Source organism: Phyllostomus hastatus, unplaced genomic scaffold, assembly GCF_019186645.2.
Source record: "Phyllostomus hastatus isolate PE091 unplaced genomic scaffold, TTU_PhHast_1.1 phas_contig_209, whole genome shotgun sequence".
Classification (NCBI taxonomy): domain Eukaryota; kingdom Metazoa; phylum Chordata; class Mammalia; order Chiroptera; family Phyllostomidae; genus Phyllostomus; species Phyllostomus hastatus.
In genome coordinates, this window is record NW_025333735.1 from 23,137,352 (window position 1) to 23,161,084 (window position 23,733).

General features: G+C 40.9%; 1 protein-coding gene across 6 annotated transcripts in view; it reads right to left on the bottom strand.

Moving 5' to 3' along the window:
• Positions 1–245: 245 nt before the first annotated feature.
• Positions 246–23,733, bottom strand: part of NFIA (nuclear factor I A) — a 374,337-nt gene continuing 350,849 nt past the window's right edge. For all 6 annotated transcript variants that reach the window (XM_045835430.1, XM_045835429.1, XM_045835431.1 and 3 more), the window contains one exon: positions 246–7,559. In XM_045835430.1, the coding sequence (XP_045691386.1) occupies positions 7,542–7,559 (18 nt within the window). In that variant the 3' untranslated portion in view covers positions 246–7,541. The remainder of the gene's footprint in view (positions 7,560–23,733) is intronic.

Sequence of the window (23,733 nt, forward strand, 5' to 3'; positions counted from 1 at the left end):
GACACACACACTAGGCACTAAGTGAGTGTTAAGCCCCATATTTGTCTAAGTAGGAGAAAAAGCCAACACTACTGCCCATTAGAATTCTGGGAAGGGCGTGGTGTGTCTGACATCCATCAGGGATAGCACAAATGCCATGGTACAGGAAGACCATCTTCTGGGGGAACCTCGGACCCAGACCCATAACCACCGCTCAAATACAATTGCCCAGGCATGATTTAAAGCAAATGATGACACAGTTTCCATAGCATTAGCAATTTTTTATTTTTCCTTTTTTGTTGCATAGGAAATGCAGTACTTGCTTCCAGTAATTGTATTGTAATGTGAGAAGGTGGTAGCACTAATGGTTGAATACAAGAGTTAAACTAATCCACACCAGCTCAAAAACCTGTGGAGATTTAGTTGAATAAGAATGGACGCCCACAGTGATTCTCAACCAATTACAAATTTTCACAGAACACAGTAAAACTAAAAGGCTAACTATGAGAGTCAATACAAGTAATCTAGAGGCACAGGGGGCCCGGCTCATAAAACCAGATGTCAAACCAAGTTATTAACACGGGAGTGTTTGGTTTTACAACACATCTCTTATCATTGTAAATGTTCAATCCCCTCCCCACCAAATTTGAAATGTAAAACCGAGGTATCTTGAATGGACAGATTTCCAAGGGTGGTAGGGAAAGTCCCCAGTGTACTTTGCTCTGGGTAAGAGGTCAGGGCTGTGAGGGAGGAAGAGCACGTATCCTTTGAAAACCTTCCTTAAGGACTTCCCAGAACCTGATGAGCTCTGGCTCTAGGTCTAGTGAGTGTGTCATTGGTGACACTGCCAAATGCCTCCGCAGGGCGGAGGGGCTGCTCTGGGACCAGGCAGAGAGACTGGAGGTGGCAGCTCTCTCAAACCTCTATCTCCAAGTAGCCAGTGGCCTTGAGACCATGGGTTGAGATGTAAAAAAAAAAAAGTGCTAATTTTTGACTACTACTAAAATAATAATAATAATAAAAATAACAAATAGAATCAATGTGGGCAAAAGCTTCTGTCATTTTGAGAAGCTGAGCATCAAAACACCAGGTAAAACAGCACAATTTGTTGGACGTGATCTGTCCTTAGAACCTTTACAAAGATACAAAAGCCCACATAGCAGGTCCGGAGACTGTTTTCCACCATGAAGGTGCTCCAGCTGGGTGAGAGGTGGCATTTCAACCATACACCCTTGTGGTCCAGTCGCACTTTGGAAAGCACGCCTTTCGAATTAAACACGTACAGAGCCCGCGTGTGAACCTGGTGATGCGGGCACAGGCGGGCCTGGCCCCCGTGTGCTGCCGCTCCCCCTGTGCTCATCATGTGCAGCTGCAGGTGGCTGCCCTGATCTTTCGGACCATTTCTGGTGTCTGGTCCCCATTTCCCTGTCTCCCTAATATGCTTATGTAACCCATTTGGGCAGAAAAAACAGGTGGGTGGTGGTTTGGGGGGAAAAAGATGAAATTTAGTTAATTTGGAAAGTAGTTACAAATTTAGACCAAAAAACTATATTTTAAAAATCCCGTGTTAATAGCAAATTTCTTTGTTCTATGAATCGGGCCCAAAGTTTGTACAGAGTTTTATTTTTGAAGAAAATATTGTAACTGTGCATGAAACTAAATAGCCAAGTGATTTCTTAAAGATTTTTTTCATTTTTTTTCTTTTCATACGAGGAAGTCCGGCATGAAGACGGATCAAGCATGGGCACCTGGCTGAACATTGTCCATTAGGAAAGCACTTCAGGATCGGCATAGCTCCAGCTGAGGGTCCAGAAAAACATCCCTCTCTCGGAAATGTTCTCAGAGTGTCTTTGTAGCAGAGTTCTTGATATTCAAATGGTGGTTTTTAGACAAAAGTCTTGCCAGGGCCTGATTTCTGAAATCAAACACCCATGCTTGTCCCCTAGGAAAGAAAAAGAAAACAAAAAACAAAAACAAAAACAAAACACAAGTAATACTGAATTTAAGTAAATGTATACCTCCAAAATACTGAAAACAGTCGAAATCAAGAAAAGACAGAATTTGCATTCTCAGTGAAATACCTTTAAACCTAGCTGACAAGAACCAAGTCAGAAAAAAGGACTAACATAACTTTGAGTAATATTCATACAGCTCACTAAGCATTATGGAATAGCATGCATTAATAGTGTACGGTTATTTTACATCACCTATGCCAGAAGGGCCTGACTGACAGACAGCGAAGGCTACCGGTGTAGAAAAATCTTACTTCAGAAGAGCAATATAATACAGATTTCACAGGCACTACATTTTAATATATCAGGTATTATGCTGGTTTTCTTATAATTCTTTCTGTCCTAAAGCTGGCATTATAACAATGACCAAAAAGGCAAGGATTGAAGTAAACGGAAAGTAGATACCAAAGTTGATATAGTTTTTTCTTCAGATAGATTAGTGCATAGTTCTCATGCAGATAAACACTGCTATGCATTTACACTGTTGGAAAGCAGAGTGAATTGAGCCCAAGTTGTCACATTTGTGTAAATCATTTTGTCAGCCTGTAATAGCACCATGTAATGGATTTGCATTAAACATTAAATTGATTTCAGAATTGGTGACACAGTATTCACTACAGTTAAGTGCTATGGAATAGCTTCAATGTTACCTGCTATATATCAAAGCAATTTTCATCCCACTGCTTTTTTTATTGGGAAAAATGAAAGGAAAACATACACGACACTAATTAGACGAATGCACAGCCTTGGACGTGGAGAAGGCAGAGCGGGTTTACTGTCAGACAGTAAATACATGCATTGACTTCAGGACGAAGTTGGCCTCGGAAGCCGATTTGAATGAAAGCTCTGCGGTGGGCAGTGCAGCTTTCTGAGACCATCCGAGGACAGATCTCGGAGGGTGGTGGTGAGGTGCCACTGAAGCTCTCCTTACATTACCATGCCAGTGTGTTTTAGATTTGTTCTGTGGAGGCCTGCTACCAGGGAAAACAAAAGAAAAAAAAGAAGAAAGAAAGAAAGATAGATAGATAGAGATAGAAAGAGAGAGAGAAAGGAACCACCACCACCACCACCACCATGGACAAAAAAGATATTTCCAGAGACATGATACAAAGTACATTAAATGACATTCTTAGAAATCCCTCCCCCCAAAAAAAAATCACAAGGAAGAAGTGTTTTTCTTAATCCAGATTTCATCAATACTTTGTGACACTGTTACTACAGAATGCGAAGCATATGGGGATAAAGGGTTGAAAAGACCAGCGTGTGGAGATGGGTGTTGCTTATTCCTGGGGGTTGACTGGATGCCATGACTCTGGGAAGTCTGGGTTCCTCTCCACTTGAGCTGTGGGAGAGGGGAGCATACAAGCATGGGGAAGTGTACCTGCCGGCTTGCCCAGCAGCCCACACCTGACTGGGGGTGGGGTGGGGAGAAGCCAACACTGAATATAACTAACTGTTCGTGCCAGGGTGTAAAGAAACGGAAGTGTCAGTTTGAATCTCAAAGGGAAGAGAAAGGCTCTGGGATGGAGAGAGCGGCTTCCTTTCGGGGACAGGGTCTCTTGACCGTGAGTGATCAGAAAAGGAGCATTTTAGTGGCGGGGGATGGGCCGGAAGTAAAAAGTATATGGGAAAATGATAAGATTTAGTGTTTGTGCCTCTGACTTCAGATCCCAAAGAAAAAAACATGGAGAGTGACTTGAGAAACTTACTTTTGCCAATATTTTTAATGCCATCTGACGGAAGAGAAAAATTCAAATGTGTCTAAGAATCAAGGGCTGGGCCTTCAAATGCTGATAGCCCTCAGTCTGTCAGTCTACACACCCCAGGTACCAAATCTTCCTCAAACTTCTTCGCTTGGCTTCTAACCTAAAAAGGTGAACACTCGGATGGTTGGTGTTTCTTTTTTCCTGCTTGATCACCACTGAACTACAGTTTCCTGCTGCTTTCTGGACAATGAAACATGAACAAAAATGTAACTTAGTGTATTTAATACTTGACCCCTGTTCATTATCACCCTAGACTGCCTCCCTAATGTTTTAAAGCCTTTAAAACATTTTTTTCTTGCAAATCTGTTCAGAGTTCCCTAATTTTAGCTTCATCAAACTTAATACAACAAAATACCTTCAAAAATACAGCATACCTGTAACGTCCATTTACAATGGTTTTTCAGTAGACCTATACTTCTCAAGCATAGGAATATGCTATACCATTGAGAGAAAAAAATAACTGTATTTAAATACTTACAAAAAAAAAAAGGAAACAGGAAAGTTTTAAACTTAAATCCAGTTCCCAAAGGGGGTGTGGGGGAGAAAGAAAAGCAATTCTATGAACGCTGCCTTTATAAAGAACAATTGGAAGTTTCACTAGGCTAATTTGACAGAAATTTTCCTCATTTAAACAACATTACAAAAGTCCTGCATTATAAAATAGGGTAGAATAAATCAGTGTAATCAATAAAACTATACAACAATACAAATTACATATCTTCTGAGTGGGCAGTTTATTCTCTCTCTTTGCAGTCATGACTACAACATGCTCACTAAAAACAACTAAAACTGCCCAAACTATTGCTTAGTTTGTTTTGTTTTAAAAAAAGGGTGCAATTTTATTGTATATACAACCAATTTACTGGTAATACCTTGGCTTATCGCAAGGTTCTGACAAAATGTTTGTCTAGGCTTTTTCCCTTCACTGTGAAGCACTGAAAGCTGCTATTTTTTCTTTTTTTTTTCCTTTTTTCTTTTTTTTAGTGCACATATGTCATAATAAAGTAATGCCCAGCTAAGTGCTATAGGGGAAGGCAAAGTATGCTGGCTGGCTATAGGAAGTGACACCATATACTGACAATCACACCATACAAGAGCGCCAAACGACTATTCAACCACTTATCAGACACATATGAAAATCCAAAATGTTTTATTTTATTTTTTTTTCCTTAAATAGAGATAACCAGTAAACAATTTTCAGAACTTGGAAGTTTAAAAACGTGCATATAAAAATGGGCATTATATACTTTTTATTGAATGTGGATTGACTGCAGTCTGCTAAGAAAAATGGGGTGTGGGAGCTGAAGAAAAAGGAAGTTGTCTTTTTTTTTTTTAAGGCTTGCTTGTGAAAGGAACAGTTGTAAAAACAAAATTGCTTGAAGCAGGGTCAGCTTAGTGCTTCACAGTTTGACTGCTTCTCTAAGAGGAGCCCTTCCTGCGCACGTGCATTCAAAAATCACAAAAAAGGTACAAAGACAAACACCTAAAACACACTGCGTCAAGTGCAGCACCGACTTTGGTCAAATAAAAAAAATAAAAGAAAAATTAATAATCGCTAAGCTTTTCTACACGATATAAGCAGGTATTGCATATTTTCATATATCTGGGGGAAAATAAAGGAAGACTCCAAATAAATTGTAAAATGCAGCAACATCCAAAATACTGATATTCTAAGCATCTACAGATCTCAGAATAGCACTGCCACTGACCACAGAGGACAATAAAGACTACTCCTATCTGCGGAACAACTAACTTTCTATTTAGTTCTAGATGTTGAAACTGACAATGGCTGACATAAAAGTCACATTTACAAAAAGTGTCTCCAAATGCTTGACTAGGGAAAAACCCCTTTCAATAGAGGAGCATGTGCAACAATTCCACAAATAATCGCTATCCAGGGCAAGGCACATTGATATGGAATTTTTGTTTTCGTGCAAATTAAGGAAAAAAAACAAAACAAAACAACATTGTTTGGGGGGAAAGATGAGGAGCAAAGTGTCTTCCCAAGAATTTCAGTTACTTGATTGTATAGGACAGTAGTAGAACCCTTCTGAAGGGCTGAAAAACATAGTTTAAAGGCAAGTGCCTAGAGTAGGGATTACAATATTGTGTCTTAATGCACTCTACTTTATTCTACATTAACTATATAAAAATTAGTTACTAACACTAGAACATGCAGAGACTTTCTCTGATCAGCAGGGCTTGCCAACCAGAACGTATATATATGTATAGTATAGGAAATCTTGAAGTTGCATGGGAAGCAAAGGGGTGCTTCACTGTCTGGTAGAAAAATCACTTGCACTTTTTTTTGTTATTTTTTCTTATTTTTTGTGGTTTTTTTTTTTTACATAAGATACAGGACATTTGGGGGTGCAAACTTTTTTCCCTAACAAGTACCCTTGATCTGAGTGGGCACCAGCATTTGTGTCAGTATTGGTTTCATTATTATTATTATTTTTTTCCCCATAGCCCAGTTCAGGGGCGCAAAGGTCTTTAAAATTTCTGGACAATCTCTGGTACAATGAAGTGTCTGATAATTTATAAATGCTATGTTGCTGGATACACATAAAATTTTTCAGAATTGGCATAATCCATTATAGTGACTTCTAGCTTATAAAATTAACAGATACCATGATTTCATTTTAGTTATGTGCTTTGATAACAGAAAATAATTAATTAGCATTTAATGTAGTTAACATATTGTGGTAAAAGCACCATTAGATTTGTTTTTTTGTTTTTTTTTTTAAATTTTCCTTCAGTTTTTAAAGGGATACAAGTTTAACAATAAAAAACATAAAAAGCAAAAATAGCTCCCCTTTTTCTTGCAAGGCTGTTTTTTACCCCAATAATTTAGAGTCCTGGGGTGGAAGGACTTGAAAAACAAAAATAGAATTTTCAACAATCTCTATCTTACAAAGATATTTAGCTATCCAATGAAATTGCACTTTACTCAATTCAAAATTCGATTGTTTTGATTGATTCCTGTCAGTTTCTGTCAAAACAGACCATCTTCCCCATTTCCATGTGAATTTGTGTGTCATTGTTGAAATTGTTGAAAAAATGTTTTTTTTAATGTAAGTGCAGCATTTCAAAACTTTTAAAAAACTGAATAGTAGTAGTAGTAGTTTGCCATTTTCGGAATTGCTCTGCAACGTGAGTGGGTTCACTGTCCTTGAGGGCCACGTTATAGATTGAACTGCTGACTGCTGAACCAAACCAAGCTAAAAGAAAAAATAAAAAAGGAACATAACTGCATTTTCTTTTTCCAATATGTTACAGAAAAACATTGCCCTTTGACTGTCCCGTCAGTTATATATTGCAGATCTCAGCTACTACAAAAGATTTAGTTCTCCATGTGCCTCCTGATTGCTCAAGGAGGTTCACACCTGTGTGGGTAAATTCATGAAATACTGTGAAACAGCCAGGCTCCGTAAGGAAAGTGTGTTACAGCGGAAGTCAGTGAGCAAGGGCAGATCTCCTCCAGCCACATCACCTAATGCTCACGCTACCACGAAAACACTTCAACTATTACAAAGCCCAGCCATTTCCAGCACCATATGAGAAAATTACAACAGTCCCTAGAGTAGTTTAAAAAAAAATCCCAAAAGGTTATGGCCTTTGCTGTTTGACCATAATGCTTGCTGTTTCCATGTACAAGTTGATTTGATTCTCCCCTTCCACTGACAGTGAAGTTGTAACCGCGCTGGGTTGAGGATGCGTCCATGTTACAGAGTTGAGAAGGGGTCAGGTGGTCTGTCTGGTGGATGGTGGGACGCTGAGACTTTTATCCCAGGTACCAGGACTGGAAGAGAAGAGAAAAAGTGCAATTAGTGGTATAATTTAGAAAATAAGATATTTAGAAGTTGTCCTTTCAATTGTGATATCGGGATCTATGGTAGGGAAACATGGGGGATTTGCCAGGCAAAGCAAAGGAATGACTGACAGTAGGAAATTTTGAGACGCTGAAACTGATCTTACTCCTCTAAAATTGAAATTCAGTGTCTTTGTTGGGGTTTGCTAGCATTCTGAGTGTGCCTTACAAAATGAAGTGTGCGTGTCCACTTGAAATACATATACAGCCATTATTTAGAGTCTGGCAAAGACTGCTACAGGAGGGCAGGAAACTGGAGCATCCTGTTCTTCAGTGAATTCTTAGTGCCCAGTGCAGTGCCTACAATGGCAGGTTCTAGACAAAGAAGAGTGGACTGAATGAAGAATGGGTGAGGGGAGAGGTGTCATGTGCTAGAGTCGACTTGGATGATTTTCACAGCATTCCTCTTCAATGAGATGTAGGCCCCGAGGGTGTTATTGCCACATTCTCTTAAGAGGCACAGGTAGTTAACAGTGATATAACATAATGAACTCCTTTATAGACTCCTATGTTCTTTGCTGCATTATCTACAACAGCCAAGATATGGAAGCAACCCAAGCACCTATCAATAGACAAGTGGATGAAAAAGCTGTGGTACATATATACAATGGAATATTGCTCAGACATAAAAAGAGTGAAATCTTACCACTTGCAACAGTGTGGATGGTCCTAGAGGGTATTATGCTCAGTGAAATTAAGTCAGTCAGAGACAAATACCAAATGATTTCACTCATATGTGCAATCTAAAGAATAAACTAAATGAACAAACAAAATTGAAACAAACTTGTAGACACAGAGAGCAGACTGGTGGGCGCCAGAAGGGAGGGGGGTTGGGGCACTGGGTGAAAAAGCTGAAGTGAGTAAGAAGTACAAATTGGTAGTTACAAAACAGTCACTGGGATGTGAAGTACAGCGGAGGAATATAGTTGATAATATTGTAATAACTATGGATGGTGCCAGGTGGGTACTGGAAATATCAGGGGAATACTTTGTAAAGCATATGTCTGTCTAACCACTATGCAGTACACCCAGAACCAATGTGAAATAATATAGAAGGTAAACTGTGATGGCAAAAGAAAAAAGAATAGTGATATAAGAATAAGTAAAGGTAAAGTAGAAAAAGTGGGTACCAAGAGTCCTGGGCCATTTTGGACAAGTCACAGCATCTCTCTTATACTCAGTTTCCTTATGTGTGAATGTGGTAGACTTTGTGATGGATGCAAAATACTCCTTTTCGGCTCAACATTTCTAAAACAGTGTTTTCAAAAATGACATATAATAATTAAGTGGCATCAACACTTCACCCTATTAGCTGCCCTAATGTGCCAAGGGAAAAAGCCCTTGTTCATGTTTTCGCTCATTCAACAGTTATTCAGAGCCTTCTGTACGCCTGCTGGGCCCAGTTAACGTTTCCTTTCATAAATCTTCGGTGGTTAGTTTGGGGCAATGGTCTGGCTATACCTCAATTTATATGCCAGCATATCTTTCTCTGTTTACTAAACAAAGTGACCAATTCCGGTTTAATATCAGAGTCAGTTTCTCAAATGAAATAAAAAGGTACATGGCTTCTAGAGATACCCTCTCAAACCTACCACATTTATCATTATTCACAGACAAATCAACTTCTAGCAAAGGTGAATGCTTCTAAAATCTCTGAGTTGACAGTATCAAGAAGGGGTTACACTTGGGTTGATTCAGTCGATGAAGGCTCACTCTTATCCAAGAGATTCAATTAAGTTAGGTAAGGGCTCATTTGGTCCCCGGGATAAGTGGTGACATGATACTACCTGGAGGTTGGTATAAGATTTCCTGGTCACAGAAGCCACGTTTGATTTCCAGAGGACTTGAAAATACCTAAACTTAAACAAAAAAAGCGCTCATCTTGTGTATTTTCAGATGTTATTCTTCGGTCATATGCTTCGAAGAAGACAATAAAGTGTCTTGTGTCCTGAAAGGAAATCATCCTGGCAGAGGTGCAGGGCCTAAATCTAACTGGACAAAAGAAAGGAGAAGGAGGAGGAGACGAGCAAGGAGGCAAACTCCAAACTATATTTTTAGCAGGCTTTCTGAAGAGCGGAGTGCGATCCACCTTAGAGTTGAGTTCTTTCCTTAACCAAACTGTCTCAAACTTTGGGCGCCACAAATAACGTGTACAATTTCTGTTTTCACACTTCCTAAAGCAGTTGTGAAATTCTGGACTTAAATCTGGCAATGCGTTGGTAGTTCCTGAAGCGAAGGCCTGGGGACCCAGTGAGTCAGCAGGGGGAGCAGTTTTCCATACAACAGCTTCTGGACACAAACCTCAGCGCACTACAAAAATCTGCAGTGCCTCTGCACTTCTCTTAAAAAGCAAAGCGGAAAAAAAAAGTTTCTTCACACATCTTACTATTCAGTGTGCCTTGCCGACAAGGTTACCCCAGAGCAGCTCTGTAATCCTTCACTGAAATAGGCTTTATTGATTGCTCTGGTCTATTGTTCTCTTTTCAAGTCCCCCAAGTTCAAGTTCATCCTGGTGTTACATCATGTCTGGTTGCTAAGAGCAACCAGACAGACCCAGACGTGACTATCATTAGCAAGAAACCCTCTGCTCTCCTCCCACCAACCTTCCAGTGGCTCTGACGTAGCAGGCCCACTGCAAACACATTGAAGTATTTATTCTGCCTAATTTATGACCTACACAGCAAGCAAGACCCCCACTCCAAAAACCAACACTGTTGTATATTTAATTAATCTGTCTTTCTCTGGCACTTGGGAAAGTTAGACAAAGGACTAATTATTGTGTTTCACTCTCCACACTTTTCTTTGGGGGGGGTGAATATTTGCATGGGAAAGAAAACTACAAGACCCAGCATCGGCCCCCCTCCCTCCCCTTTTTCTTTTTGCCCTATTGACATTTCATGAAATACTTTAGCTGCTTAAGGGAATTAGGGAAAAAAACGCGATGTGAATGTTACTCCTTTTGAGTTGGTATTCAGTAACACAAATCAACTCATGACATGTTTAAATTTAAATGCTAACCACACACTCTCAGAGTTACTTTAAAGGTTAGTTTTTAATCAATAGAAGTTGCTGACTCCGGGTTTTTGAGCTGCGCACTGCAGCTCTTGGGCTTTTGTCTAACGTTAAAGCTTTCAAACTTTTTTTTTCTTGAGATGATTTTAGCAATGATTTGCAGACACAGAACGCTATTGTGCTCAGACCAACAACATGTCAATAGAGGAGCGAGTGACCCTGGGGTGGGGCGTCAATATGACTCCTGAAGGCTGGGGTTGGGGGGTCTTTAATAACCCGTGAAAAAAACTTAATTAACCCTTTCAGGCCCAAACCAAAACCTATTCTTATACTTCTTCACTCCTGTAGTTTGACCATTAGTACTTATTTCACCACCACACTAATCTTCATGACAATTAACCCAGCTACTTGACCAAAGCTTTCCAGAATGGGAAACCAGTCGATTAGGGGAACCACACAGGGAATTTTTTTTTAATGAGGTCTCTTTGATTAAATCATTAATTTGCAGAGATGGCAGGTAAACTGTAATAATAATAATAATAAATACTCATCCACTCCACTGAATTTTCTCATGATCAGGTTGCTGCTGAAGACACTCCTGATTCTACTTTAATGAGTGTGACAATTGCACATTTATAAGCCATTCAATTTCTGTAAACTTGCACGATTGGAAAAACCCATTTTTCTCTTGCAGTATTTTCTTATAAAATTCATTATGTAAGCAGTGCAAGTTTGAAAACATTCCTTGAAGAACACTTCTGAGCACTTTCTTCTTGGGTCATACAAGACAAATATAAAAGCAATTTGAGATTGTTTCATTGTGGGGGTTGAGTCGCATATCACTAGGAAAATGTTGCCACATTAAACAAAATTCATTTATGGAGAGTCAAGAAATTGTCTGCAGCCATTTAGTGACATAAACTTAGGTTTCTGCCTTCCTACTTTATAGCCCCTTAACCTAACCTACTGTATCCAGATGGACTACAAAGGATTCTCTGTCCCTTATCTGCAGTGGGTTCCAATATTACAATACAATATAGGATGATATTATCTCGATACATTTACATTAAGGAAGTAAACACAGGGCTTTGATCTATTTTTTCCTCCGTAACATTCAGCTACAGTTGTTTTGGAGGTCCATAAATCCACACTCCCACAAAGGCTCTAGTTAAGTAAAATTGCTCTGTTACATTCACAATTTCTACAGTTCGGGATGTGCTGGCGGGGAGGGAAGGGGGTAATTGTCCTCTGTCGGTGTTCAAGGTGAAACATCAAAAGAAATCTGCAGTCCAGGACCAGAGCTCAGCTTTCCTTTTCTCCAGTCAAATGAAGAAGTAATCTCATCAGGTTGGAAAGTGCTGACTAAGGATTTAATAAAGTGCCTGCAGATGTGGCGTCTCTAAGGTATTCAACTCATGTAATGCAAAACAGCTCCACGCTGAATGTGCTTATAAAATTTCATTTAACCATTGCAGCACGACTTTTTTTTTCCCACCGTTCTCTAAGGAGTTTTATCACACTTCCCGCCCCTTAATTTACAGCTCCATGAAAGTTTGAATCCCATTCTGCCAGGATCCTGGAATACTCACAGTAGTCAGGTTTTTATGAACCATAAACAAAAGTCTGTCCTGCTGCCTCTGAAACAGGAGGCCTGAAATGGCAGTAGGCACCTTTGACAGTGGCTGTCACTTTCCTTTCTTGTGACACAAGGAGAGCAATTAGGAAACTGAGGCTCTTTTCCACACTTTGGTTGGGAGGTTGCTGAAGAGCTAGCTGAGGAAGACTCAACTCTGTAGTAACAACAAATGTTCAAATAACAACTTTTTAAAAGGCCTGTTGTAAACCCTTTTCACTCAGAGGGCCGGATGTATATTTCAGCAAGAAAAGGAAATACAAGACTGTTTGAGATAGCTATATTTTACTTTAACAAAAAAAAATAGGAGAGGGTGCTTCGGGTGGGGGTGGGGATGGGGAGGACAGAACAGACTGTGATGCAGCAGAATCTGTTTTTCAAATTAAAAAGTTAAACAAAAGACCTCAAGGGCAAAGTTGAACACTGCGGAAGGAGGTTGTTAATGTGGAATCCAGAACTGGGTGTGACGCTTCTCTTTCTTCTCCAGGCAAGGTGGGTTATTTGAGGACATCCACACTCAGAAAGGACCCAAGAGGCCTGTGCCCCCACCCTCCCAGCAGGCCTGACTCTCCATCAGCCACCGAAAAACAGGCTGCCAACCAAATCTGCATGGGTTGTGGTCAACATTTTGACTTCTCTCATGAGGAGCTGCAATCCAGTTAGTCAGTTCTGGCTTCCTGCTCTTGTTTGGATGAGCTCAAGTCCACTGTTTAGTCCAAATGAGTTGTCCTTGGAAAGTCAGCCTGAGGCCTGGTAGTCTCCCCTGCCTCCTTCCAGTCTCATGTAAGTGATCAGGGCTCCTGAGTGCACTTCCCGTGTCTCATATGAGCATACACCATTTTGGAGCATTATTTGCCCCTATTCATTCAATAAGTACTAGGCACCTGCTGTATGCTCCGTGCTGTGTGTGTAATAAACTCTGGGGGAGATGAGGAGTACAATGAATACGGTACTTGCTCTTATGGAGCTGTTGTTTAGAATGAGGGTGTTGGATTTTGCATTTCTGTGCCTTTCATGGTACCAAGTAGCCTGCTTTTCTCACAAACTTATAGGTAGGAACTTTATAAACTTATGTTGACAGATGAGGCTAAGGATCCAGTGTCTGAGGGACCTTCGATTGACTCCCATTTTTTCCATTGACTAGCCGTGTGACTTCAACTAGCTGTGTGACCCTCAACCCAGAGGACTGCTGTGAGGACCATTCTGCACTACATGAGAGGAACGAAGTTTTTTTTGTTTTTTTTTTACACTGGTTTCTTCTTTAAAAGGTGACATGCTGTACACAGGTGTCAGTTATTGGTATTGCCAGGCACAGGCTTTGATCTCTGCAGTCATTTTTCTTGTCTGATTTTGTTAATTAAAGAAGGCCTGTTTTCAATAATGCTAAACCAAGACTTGTTTATTGTACAGGAAACTATTAAAACATTAATGGGCTGTGATTGGCCAGGTTTACCTTTGTGGCCTTATCTTTTCACCGCTTGTACTCAACACTTGCGCTGTGTTAAACGTCTTCCAGATCCCGCAAAGCCAAATGCCTTCTCCCTGCTGGGCCTTGGCTGTACCCCTCTCCTTGGCTTTGTTAACACTTGCTAGTCCTGTCTTTCTCATATTAGCAGTCCCTTCTTCCCAGGGGTCATTCTCTAGGCCTTTTGTCCCAAGGTTCACCTCTGTCACAGTCGCTGAACTGTAGTCACCTGTTTCTCCTCCCAAGAAAACCACCTTCTTGCACGTGGTATCCCCGGGCTCTTGCCCCATGGCTGGCACTGTATAGGCACTTAATAAACACTGTCGAATAGAGGAAGGAAGGAAGAAACAAGCTGTCTCCAGGGTTCCCAATGCCTGGGGTCAGTTACCCTCACAAGGCCTTCAGATGGATGATTTCTAGCACAGCTCTGCCACCTCTACGCTCATGCCACATGTCCCTGTCTCCCCAAATGACAGGCACTCTCCCGAGAGAGACACGGGTTTCCACAACCTGCCCCAGGCAGTTCCGACTGAAGAGCTGCTGCAGCGGGGCCAACTGCGGCCCACTGCGTCAGTAGCATGTGTGATGGTTTTGTAACATGGACTGCTGCCTACTCACTACAAGCAGTGAGGAGTTGTCCAAACCACCGCTCCCTGGAGAGTGACCATGCTGCTCCCGGCCAAGACCTCCGTTTGGTTCAAACCTCAAGACGGGAAAACACTAATCTTTTTTTACCCAATAAGCCATCCAGCACCTCCAGACCTTGAGAGTACATATACAATCCAATTATTCTGACTGTTGTTCCAAAGTCTGACTCTTTCACTGTATTCCAACTTGCCCTAGTGTAGGCCTCACCATCCATCAAGTATGGTTTTTTTTTTTTTTGGTCTCCCTTTCTATGTTCATCAAATGTAAATCAGAGACTTCTGAATTCAAAATTGCTCTCTGGCCCACACACACTCGCTCTGCAGACTCACTGGAGGGCTGTATGCATAGTGGTGGAAGCCAGGGCTCTGGAGTTCCAGTTAAGAAAATTCCACCACTTCATGAGTGCACTGTTATGTTCTAGTTGTTAAACAATCCTAGGCAAGTTAGTTAGCACTCCCGAGTCTCAGTTTTAGACTCAGTGAAATGGACATAACAACTTTATCAGGTTTTGTGGGGATTTTCAATGAGCTCATACTTGGATAGAGGCAAGTTCAGAAAACCAGGAAGCCAGGGTAGGTGGGTTCTCCAACTTTAAAATGTGCACAAGGCCTAAAGTATACATGAGGCCTAAGGATGACCAGTTCTCTTGGAAAGTAATCGCTCAACGAGCCGCCATTCTCATATTTAATGATATAATTTCTTAGTTAAAAGTAGCAACTACGTCAGTTCCATTTCCCCAGTTGCAAGAGAAAGTTCTTGAGAAAATAAAAATCTGTCTTTAATTGCAGTATTAAAATCAGAGCGGTGAAACCAACCACACAAAAGGAATTGGCTCAAGTTTATGAAAGGCATTTGGGCCCTTGCCCCTTGCAAGGCGAAACTGCATGCCTTGGAAGTGGGGTGAGGGGGAGAGGGGAGGGGCGAGGGAGGGAGTAGTCAGGCAACCAAGTGGGACAGAAACAATCCTATTTTGGTTTTTGTTAGTGAATGGCATACTACATAGATCAGAGACTTCTTATAAAATACAAACCCCCACTGTACACAAAGCACAGGAAAATGTGAGGAAAAAAGGGAAAAACTAAAAGCAGCTTAGGGTGTGTTAACGCTGCTATTCTGTCAGCTTAAAGAGTATTTTATGCTTGATCAACAGCTCTTTTTTATTGTGCTTTTCTTTCATTCATTCAAGACATCAAAGCAGCACCACCAGTGTACCTGCCCTTCTGGAGCCGCTTGTGAGGGGTTCTAATGAAGCACGACTCTGGGAGCCGGAGACCCCCGTGGACACGGCAGTTCAAAGGGAATATTTCAACAATGATTACATTTTGTAAATCTTTTTATGAAAGAGACAGCTTATTTCCTGCTTTTTCATGAAAAATAGATTCTATCCATTAAAGTGAGCCCGCGCCACGGAAGCTGCTTGAGATCTGAGGTGCAGCGTGGCGGCCGAGGGGACGCCACGACGGCCCGATGAAATCGTCTCGAGTTCCTGTGTGCTTGGCCCTGACGGCACCGCCGGATGCTCTGGGTGGAGCCCAGACAGAGCGCTGGGTGGCTTCACCACGGAAAACGCAGTGACGAGGGGGCTTCCAGGCTTGTTTTTCAGCTAGGGCCTTGTGTTTATTATTTGTTCTTTTTTTCCTATTTTTTGATTCCACAAAGTCCAACCAAATATCAGAAGGTATCAGGTGACCCCTTTTATTGCACAAAAGGTAAGATGAAAGATTTTAGTTACAGATTCATTAAGTGCTGTATTTTAATGCCCTGAAATGGGACAAACCCTTTTCCATATGGGAAGTTTAGCCATAAAAAAGAGCTGCCTCTGGTCTGAAGATACAATACGGGCTTTATTATTGGCGAATGTCTGCCCCAAAGGCAAAAATAAAAAAGGCAGCCTAGCCCTTTGTAATTTTTGATTTTCAACATTAAAATAATCTTTCCGTTAGTCTTCCTTTTTTCTTTTTAGTTTTTTGGCAGCAGGGAGAGTTGAAGGGAGTAGGGAAGGAAAAGAATATGATATCCTAGGGAGCTATGAAGTGAAGAAAAATGTATGTTTTCTACACATCAGATTCCAATTTTAATTAAATGCCTGTTGCCTAACAAGTGCAGACAGTCACACTTGGGGATGGCCCAATGGTGGCCCGGGGAGGTAACCTTTCTTGTTTAAAAAGGGAGGCGTGGGAGTGCAGGTCGGAGCTCAGCAAAGCGTGGCCACAGTATAATAATCATTCTACCAACTGCTTCCCCACTCCTGCTCTTCCCCTAAAGCTGAAAAGCTCTTCCCAAAGATGACCCAGGTTCACAGCAAATCTATTGTGTAGATTTAATGTTCAGATTGTACAGGTAGATAAAGTCAAGTAAGGAGAAAAAGAATACTAAAGTGAAAAGTCCAGTTATTTCAAAGATTCTCCCCTCTAGAGACACCCTGCAATAGAATGACAGGAGACCTGGTCCTTGGCCAGAAACGAATTCCCAAGCTAACCTTTTCAGCCAAGGAGCCCTTTAGGCATTGGATGGCATCTGCCACCTTTGGACATCTGCACCCCAGCTGGCGCCTCCGTGGCCAGCCCTGAGCACAGGTCTCTTTGCCTCTTACCCTTTTAATCCTCCTTCTGCTCGCTGTCTGGGGTCCTTCCTCCGGTCCCTTCCAGTCCCATTTCCTGCCTCCTCCCACCCCTCGAGCCAGTCGCCCTCCCCACCTGTGTTTCAGCCACCCGCAGGAATCAGGGCAGACCCCTACTCTCTCAGAGGCCACACAAACCAATGGTCTTCCCTCCTCCATTCATCAGATTAAGAAAGGAAGGGAAGAGGAACGCACTCAGCTGCAACCACAACCAGCCCACTCAGCAGCTGGAATGGAAGGCTTCTGTCCTGAGCCAAAGAAACGTGGCGTAGAGGCCAAATGTGGACAGGGTGAGGAAGAAGTTGTAGAATCTTTGTTTTCAGATTCATGAGAAAAGAGAGGGAGAGTAGAGTGGGACTATACTCTCAACTTGGCCCTGGCCTGTGAGTGGGGGCCCTGGTTCAAGTCCCAGCTTGGTCACTGGCTGCTGTGGGACCTAGGCACCCCACGAGGCTGCTCTGACATGCACTAGAAAACACCCCATTTCTATGCTTTCATTACCTGCCAGGACACCTGCTTTTTAATTTTACTGGTTCCAGGAATCACCCTTTCCTCGTTCACAGTGTGGATGTAATATTGGCAGGGGTAGAACTGTTCACATCCCTCACTGAGGTCTGAGTAAGCTTGACCATGGTACAAGCCAGAGGCCTAGATTCTAGTCTGTGTCACTTCCAGGGGGCCAGATGAACTTATCTTCAAAACAGGCCTCAGTATAGCAGTTATCACAGCATTTGGGGAGGAAATTATATTAAAAGACTAAAGTTTGAAATACTTGCCTGAAGTTAGAGCAGCATTGAGGTAATCTAGATGGCCTAGGAGAGGGTCAGGGTTTCCTCCGAGCCCACTGCCCTGGATAAAAGTGCAATGACTTCCCCGAGCCCTGTCGAACCTCCATGTGACGTCCCCGAAAGCACAAACCAGGGATCAGTGAACAAGGCTTTCCTCCTCCTTCTGGAAATGTGGCAGGATTTAGGGTTTTATGGCAACAAAACTTGTCTTTGTTAAGACGTGACTTGCAAAACAAACCCATGCGGGGGTTGGCAGTTTCAAATGATGGTACTTTTATTTTTTTAATGCTGAAACAGCAAAAGCTTTTTATGTTCAGATTTATTTCCTTCTAAATTTGTAGATTAAATTTACAACTAACCAATATTCATTACTACAAACAATTAGATCCTTCCTGAATATTTCCAGGGGAGGTAAGTGAGAAGCTTTTGGTGGGGCTGGGCTGGGCAGCTGTATGAAGGTGAAGACCCTGCAGTATGAAGAGTCTGTGTGGAGGGTCTGATCCAGGATTTGGATGCGTGCATAATGCAGGTGATCGGCAGAACTGCTGGGTTTCCCTGTCAGGAATCTATGCTTCTTGGACAGAGGTAATATCACTCTAACACAAAAAATGTTATTGTTTTTTACCTTTTCAGTAATGATGTTAGAGATGGGGAAGATCTTATAAGCAAAGATTACTGAAAACAGATATAAGAATGTGTTTTATAACATCAAGCATGCAAACAAAATCAGCTACTTTGTTCTCAGATAAATTCCACTTGGTCCTGCTCTCCTGGTAACTGATACTTAAGAACAAACTGAGAACTTATATACACGGTGCTAATTTAAAACAGTTGTACACCTTTATTTTTTATGTTAATAAAACTAATTACAGACTGGATGACTATTATCCGTTTATTGGCTCTTTAAATATTCTTTTCTCTTGTGAAGAGAAAAGAATACCCTGTGGATAGGAGATCCTGGTGGTAAGATCAAATGAAACATACTAACTTTCATTCTGATTCTGCAATCACAAAAACCTTATGGATTGCCACCTCGTGCTATCCTAAAGGCAGTTCAGCTAAAAACATACTTGAAGGTCTTTTTTTTTTTAAAGAAGTGAATTATCTGAGCTAAAATATGGTTCCTGTTCTCCTGCATCAGCCTTTCCGTGTTATTCTCCAGGAACACGTTTACAAGTTCAAGTTCAGGTTTAAACTAAATAAAACACTCGTCAGGAGTTTATAACTGAGCCTCATTTACATGTACTCCCTCTGAACTCTGCCGGCCTCAGTATGCTAGTTTCCAAGGCTTGGTGAAGGAATGTTTTACTGTTGGAATCTGTATTGCTTTCTCAGGCATTTCAGACTCAGAGGCTGGGCAGCACCGAGCTTTCATTAGTATTAAACATTTCCTCAGATCTTCTATAAAGTTAAAGAAAGAGAGAAGGAAAGACAAGGCTGGGGCCAGGAGAACTGGATCTTTTTAATTTTCCCTATAACGCTTCAGAGTTAACATTCCAGTTAAAAAGAGAGTAACAGATCCTGGAGGTATAATCTAGAATTCCACAGCCATGACTTCAAATTTCTTTGGAATCATTTTCAGCTCTTTGTGCAAATGGTCACTGCATATTTATTTTCTTCAAATATAAAAACTAGAGTTTGCTTACACTGTTTTTCTGCCTTGAAAATTCAGTTAAAAAGTGCTATGAAGATAAATGTTCTCAACTCAAAAGGGATCTCATATTATGTTTATAAAAAAACCTAAGGGATTTTTGAGGTCAGAGATTTCAGGGACTTTCCAGACAATAAAGGTACACTATAGAGGAAGAACTGAAGTAGGGATTCTGAGATGCTCAGAGGCAACCAGTCTGGAGAGAGCTGAGTTCCTGGTTAAGCAAGGGTCCAGGAGTTTGGAGAAAGTAGCAATGGTCTTTGTGTACAGAAAGGGAAAGAAAGCTGAAGAAACAGTACCACGGACTCTGCCACTCAACTTCTGAGTTCATCAAGCAAGAAAGCAGGCATGGCAGTAAATAAGCAAATGGTGCAACACCTGAGAGTCACTTTATAGCATCCCCTGACACAGGGGACATTCTTTCCTGATAGCTGAGCATCCCCAGCAAAAGTGCAGGTTGTAGCATTTCCAAGCACCTTAGGTTTAGCTGCTGCATCCCTGTGAGACGTACGTGATTAGTCACATAAATAGTTCAAAAGTAAGCTCTGCTGGGGGATTCAGAGAAGGCACTACCTGGCCCAGGTGGATGGACTGAACATTGTGAAGCTGGGTCTCAGCCTGTGCTTCTGATAAAAAGGGGTTAAGACCACCTTCCTAGCATGGTGTTTTTGAGGATGAAAAAAAACAATGTATGAAAGTGCTTTGACGCTTTACTAGACTGTACTGATGCCTTTCCCCCCCTCATATGGGGAAGACATAAACCTCATCTTGATATGCTCGCTATAGCCCCTTCTCGGCGTAGTGCAATAGTGGGCAGGCATTTTTCTTGGATAAATGCAATCATAGCATGAGTATTGCTGGCTATCTATTCTTTTCTTTGAACCCCCTGAACTTAGCCTAGCTCAAATGCTAAAAACCACTAAGGTTTTTCTAAAACCAAATTAAATGCGAATATGCTTCCAAATAAAGCCCTTTGCTATGAAAATAGAAAGCTTCTTCTATTGGATAGAGACATGAATAAAAGTAGAATTCATTCAGATGATATTCTGTAGCATAAATGGTAAAATTAGTTTCTTTTTAGGCAGTTTACTTATGGTAATTGAGTGGAATCAGGGCTCACAAGCCAGGGAGTTTCTCAGCTTTTGGGGCAGAAATGATTGGCCCATTTGCAGAAGGCTGATAATTTGCATATGAGATGGCCTCTACTATACAATTGGTCACTCAGCCCCCAATTACTGAGAATCATGTGTTCTTTCTTTTGTGCAGTTTTTGTTTCTCTTCCTTCTTTTTCATAAATATCTATTTCATTTCGACTCATTCCCCAGTCTTTTGGACCTCTGCTGTTAAGTGTTGCTATAGGAAACAAACGTAACGCTAATGTTACTTTGTTTTTGTTTTTTAAGCAACTCTGGCAAAATGGTGGATGGGAAATATTTTCCAGAGGACTTAATTAATCCTTGTGGATCTTAATTACTTTGAAGACCAAATAATTTGACAGTTGACTTGACAGTTCAAAGTTTTATATTCATTAATGTGTGGGTAGGTAAATGCAGATCTAATGTTATTTAATTTACGCTGCATCTCATGGTAGAACAGTCTCATCTTTCTACAGTTTTAAGAAACAGAGGGCACCAAATTTGGAAATACACTTCGCTGAATGGAGCTACATGGAAGACAAAGGACAAAGAGGGCAAGCTATTTCCCGGAAGCAAATTAGGCATTTGGAGAAGCTGCCTTCTCTCTCCTGCGCCACTAGTTACTCAGTGGTTGCAATCCCTTATTTTCCTATGGAGCTTAATTTTGTGGCCAGTTCTTATTCAAAGAAAACATCCAGTAAAGGGTGCAATGGGGAAGTCCAGATTTGACAGCTGACCTCAAGGCTGAGAAACATTAGTGAATTCCATAAGGAGTGTCATTCAGCAGTTCTTGGTTTACAAAGGTCATTCTGATGCAAGGCCCAGGGGAAGAACCAAGCAAATAGTCTTCCTGGAAGATGGAGGGGGTGGGAGAAAGGGGAAGAATGATGTTATTAGGAGAGTGAGGTGAAGAGAATTTGGTACATCCTTAGACTTTGACAGGAAAAAATACTTGGGAAGAGGCCAACTGAGAGATCCAGCGTGGCCCTAACTGAATGGTAATGATGTCACAAATAGCACCTCTCAGAGCTATGCAGACAGCAGAGAGAACAACTGGCAGATAGTGAAACCACTGTCAGATGTGAAATTTTATCTCTCACTGCTTCATTATCACTGTATTCCATAATATTTGGCTAGAAAGGCACACAAAGCCTATCAAGTTAAATTAATCTTAATTATCAATTTTAGTTTTATTCTAATTAAACAATTTCAATTTAATTAATGCGAGCAAAGAAATTAGTCAAAATTACAAATGTAAATGTTGAACTTTAAATCAAAGGTCCTCCCCACTCCCTGGCTCCTGTAGAAGCACTTGAAAGTGTTTGCCTGTGAATGTAGACAGGAATTTTAACCTTTGTCTGCATTGTGAAGAACAGAAGTCAGAAAAATGCGCAACTGGAAGCTGCCAAAGAGCATGGGCAGAAGCCCATTTAACGCCCCCCACAGCCTCATGCGTGCAATACCGTGCGGCTCTCTGTGAGGGTACCTCCTGCAAGGGGCACTTTTGAAGAACACACTTTTCTCAGGATTCCAAAGCACTTGGGTCAGTCTAATGGACATTAGGCTTTTATAAAACACCTTTGTAAAATAAGAACCATGCACCTGTGTCCCAAGCCACATATTAAACTCCCAGTCTCTTCCTTCCCTGACATCTGAGAGCCTGCGTCTCACTCCTGCTCAGCCTTTCCTCAGCTGTGTGGCCTCAGGGCTGTTTCACCACCCTGGGCTGCAGCCCTCTTGTTGGGAGGTGCTGCTTCATAAAAATGATACACTTTATCTCAAAATGCATTTCGAGTCCCATCTGAAAAATGATGAGGTCTGGAGTGGATAATCTTTAAAGAAATGAACAGCTTGAGTATTTGGTATTTTTATAACTTCGAAAAATACTGGCATCTTAAATTGGATTTGAAAATGGTATGGGGTATATGTGTCTGAGTCACCCTATAGAGACATTTAAATAACTTATCTCTTATCATCTTATCTCCTAATAAAAATCTCAAGTAGATGGAATCCAGAAGTCCAAAAATTTGAGAAAGAAAAGGACTTGGCAAATAGAATTTTTTTTTGGAAAAATAATATAAAAGTTGAGGGGGAAGAAGTATAAAATGGAGAAAACTATAATAAAAGAGATGGATGCTTTCTTTCTTTCTTCTTTCTTTCTTTCTTTTTTTGTACTTAAAAAACTTCTATTGGCACTGTGACCTAAGATTGAAGTTCTCCATAGAATGTAATAGACACTCAATAGGGCTACGTTTTCTTGTGGAGATATAAAATTTAAAAAAAAAACCCAAAAACTTGTATTGGTGAATCATACTTAGTCACAGGTCTGTAGTGTCACAGATTCTTAGTTTTAGAAGAATGTTATAGGCAGCTTAAGCTTCTATGTTATCACTCTTATCCATAAACCAGCCACAAATTCTTTCCCACGAGAAGCCTTCATCCATGATCCTTCATCCTGACTTGTTCACAGTTGTATATGAGAATTATTTGATAGCAATCAATTCACTACTGCTGTTTGGGGACATTATAGGAGAACAGCAGAGTAATTTAACAATATAGTTAATTAGTGTGATAATCACCACCAAATTTAGTAATGATAGTGGGATTCCCCTTACCTTGGTTAATGACCATGGACAATTCATTTCTTGACTGCCAGTGGTAGAAATGGCTTTTGAAATATTAACTTCTGCCCCATGGGAATGACACTTAGCCCATCACATTTAATTTTTGACCTTCACCGAACAGCATGATCCTAATCCCTTGATTTTATAATCTTAACTAGGAAACATTAAAATATGGATTGACTCCAGTTGGCAGGAATCTTTATGTTCTTTTCACTAAAAAAGCTATAAATCCAATGGTTGACCTTTTATTTCCAGGTCACAAGTGACACCCGCTCACTTCTGTCCATTCACATAGGATTTATGTTAGGGTCTACAGGTATAAGCCATGAAAGTTGAACTTTAATGAAATGTCTTTCAAAGATGTGCACTTAACCAAAAATTTCCCACAAAAATTAGTGGATGGCCTTTTAAAAACAGCTATTATATCTTCAGGTTCATCGCTAGTCTCAACTAAATCTATTTTTCACTTGTAGTAAGTTTCTTCTAATAGTATTAGTTTTCTAAGTCTATAAATTAGACTTGTTTGGA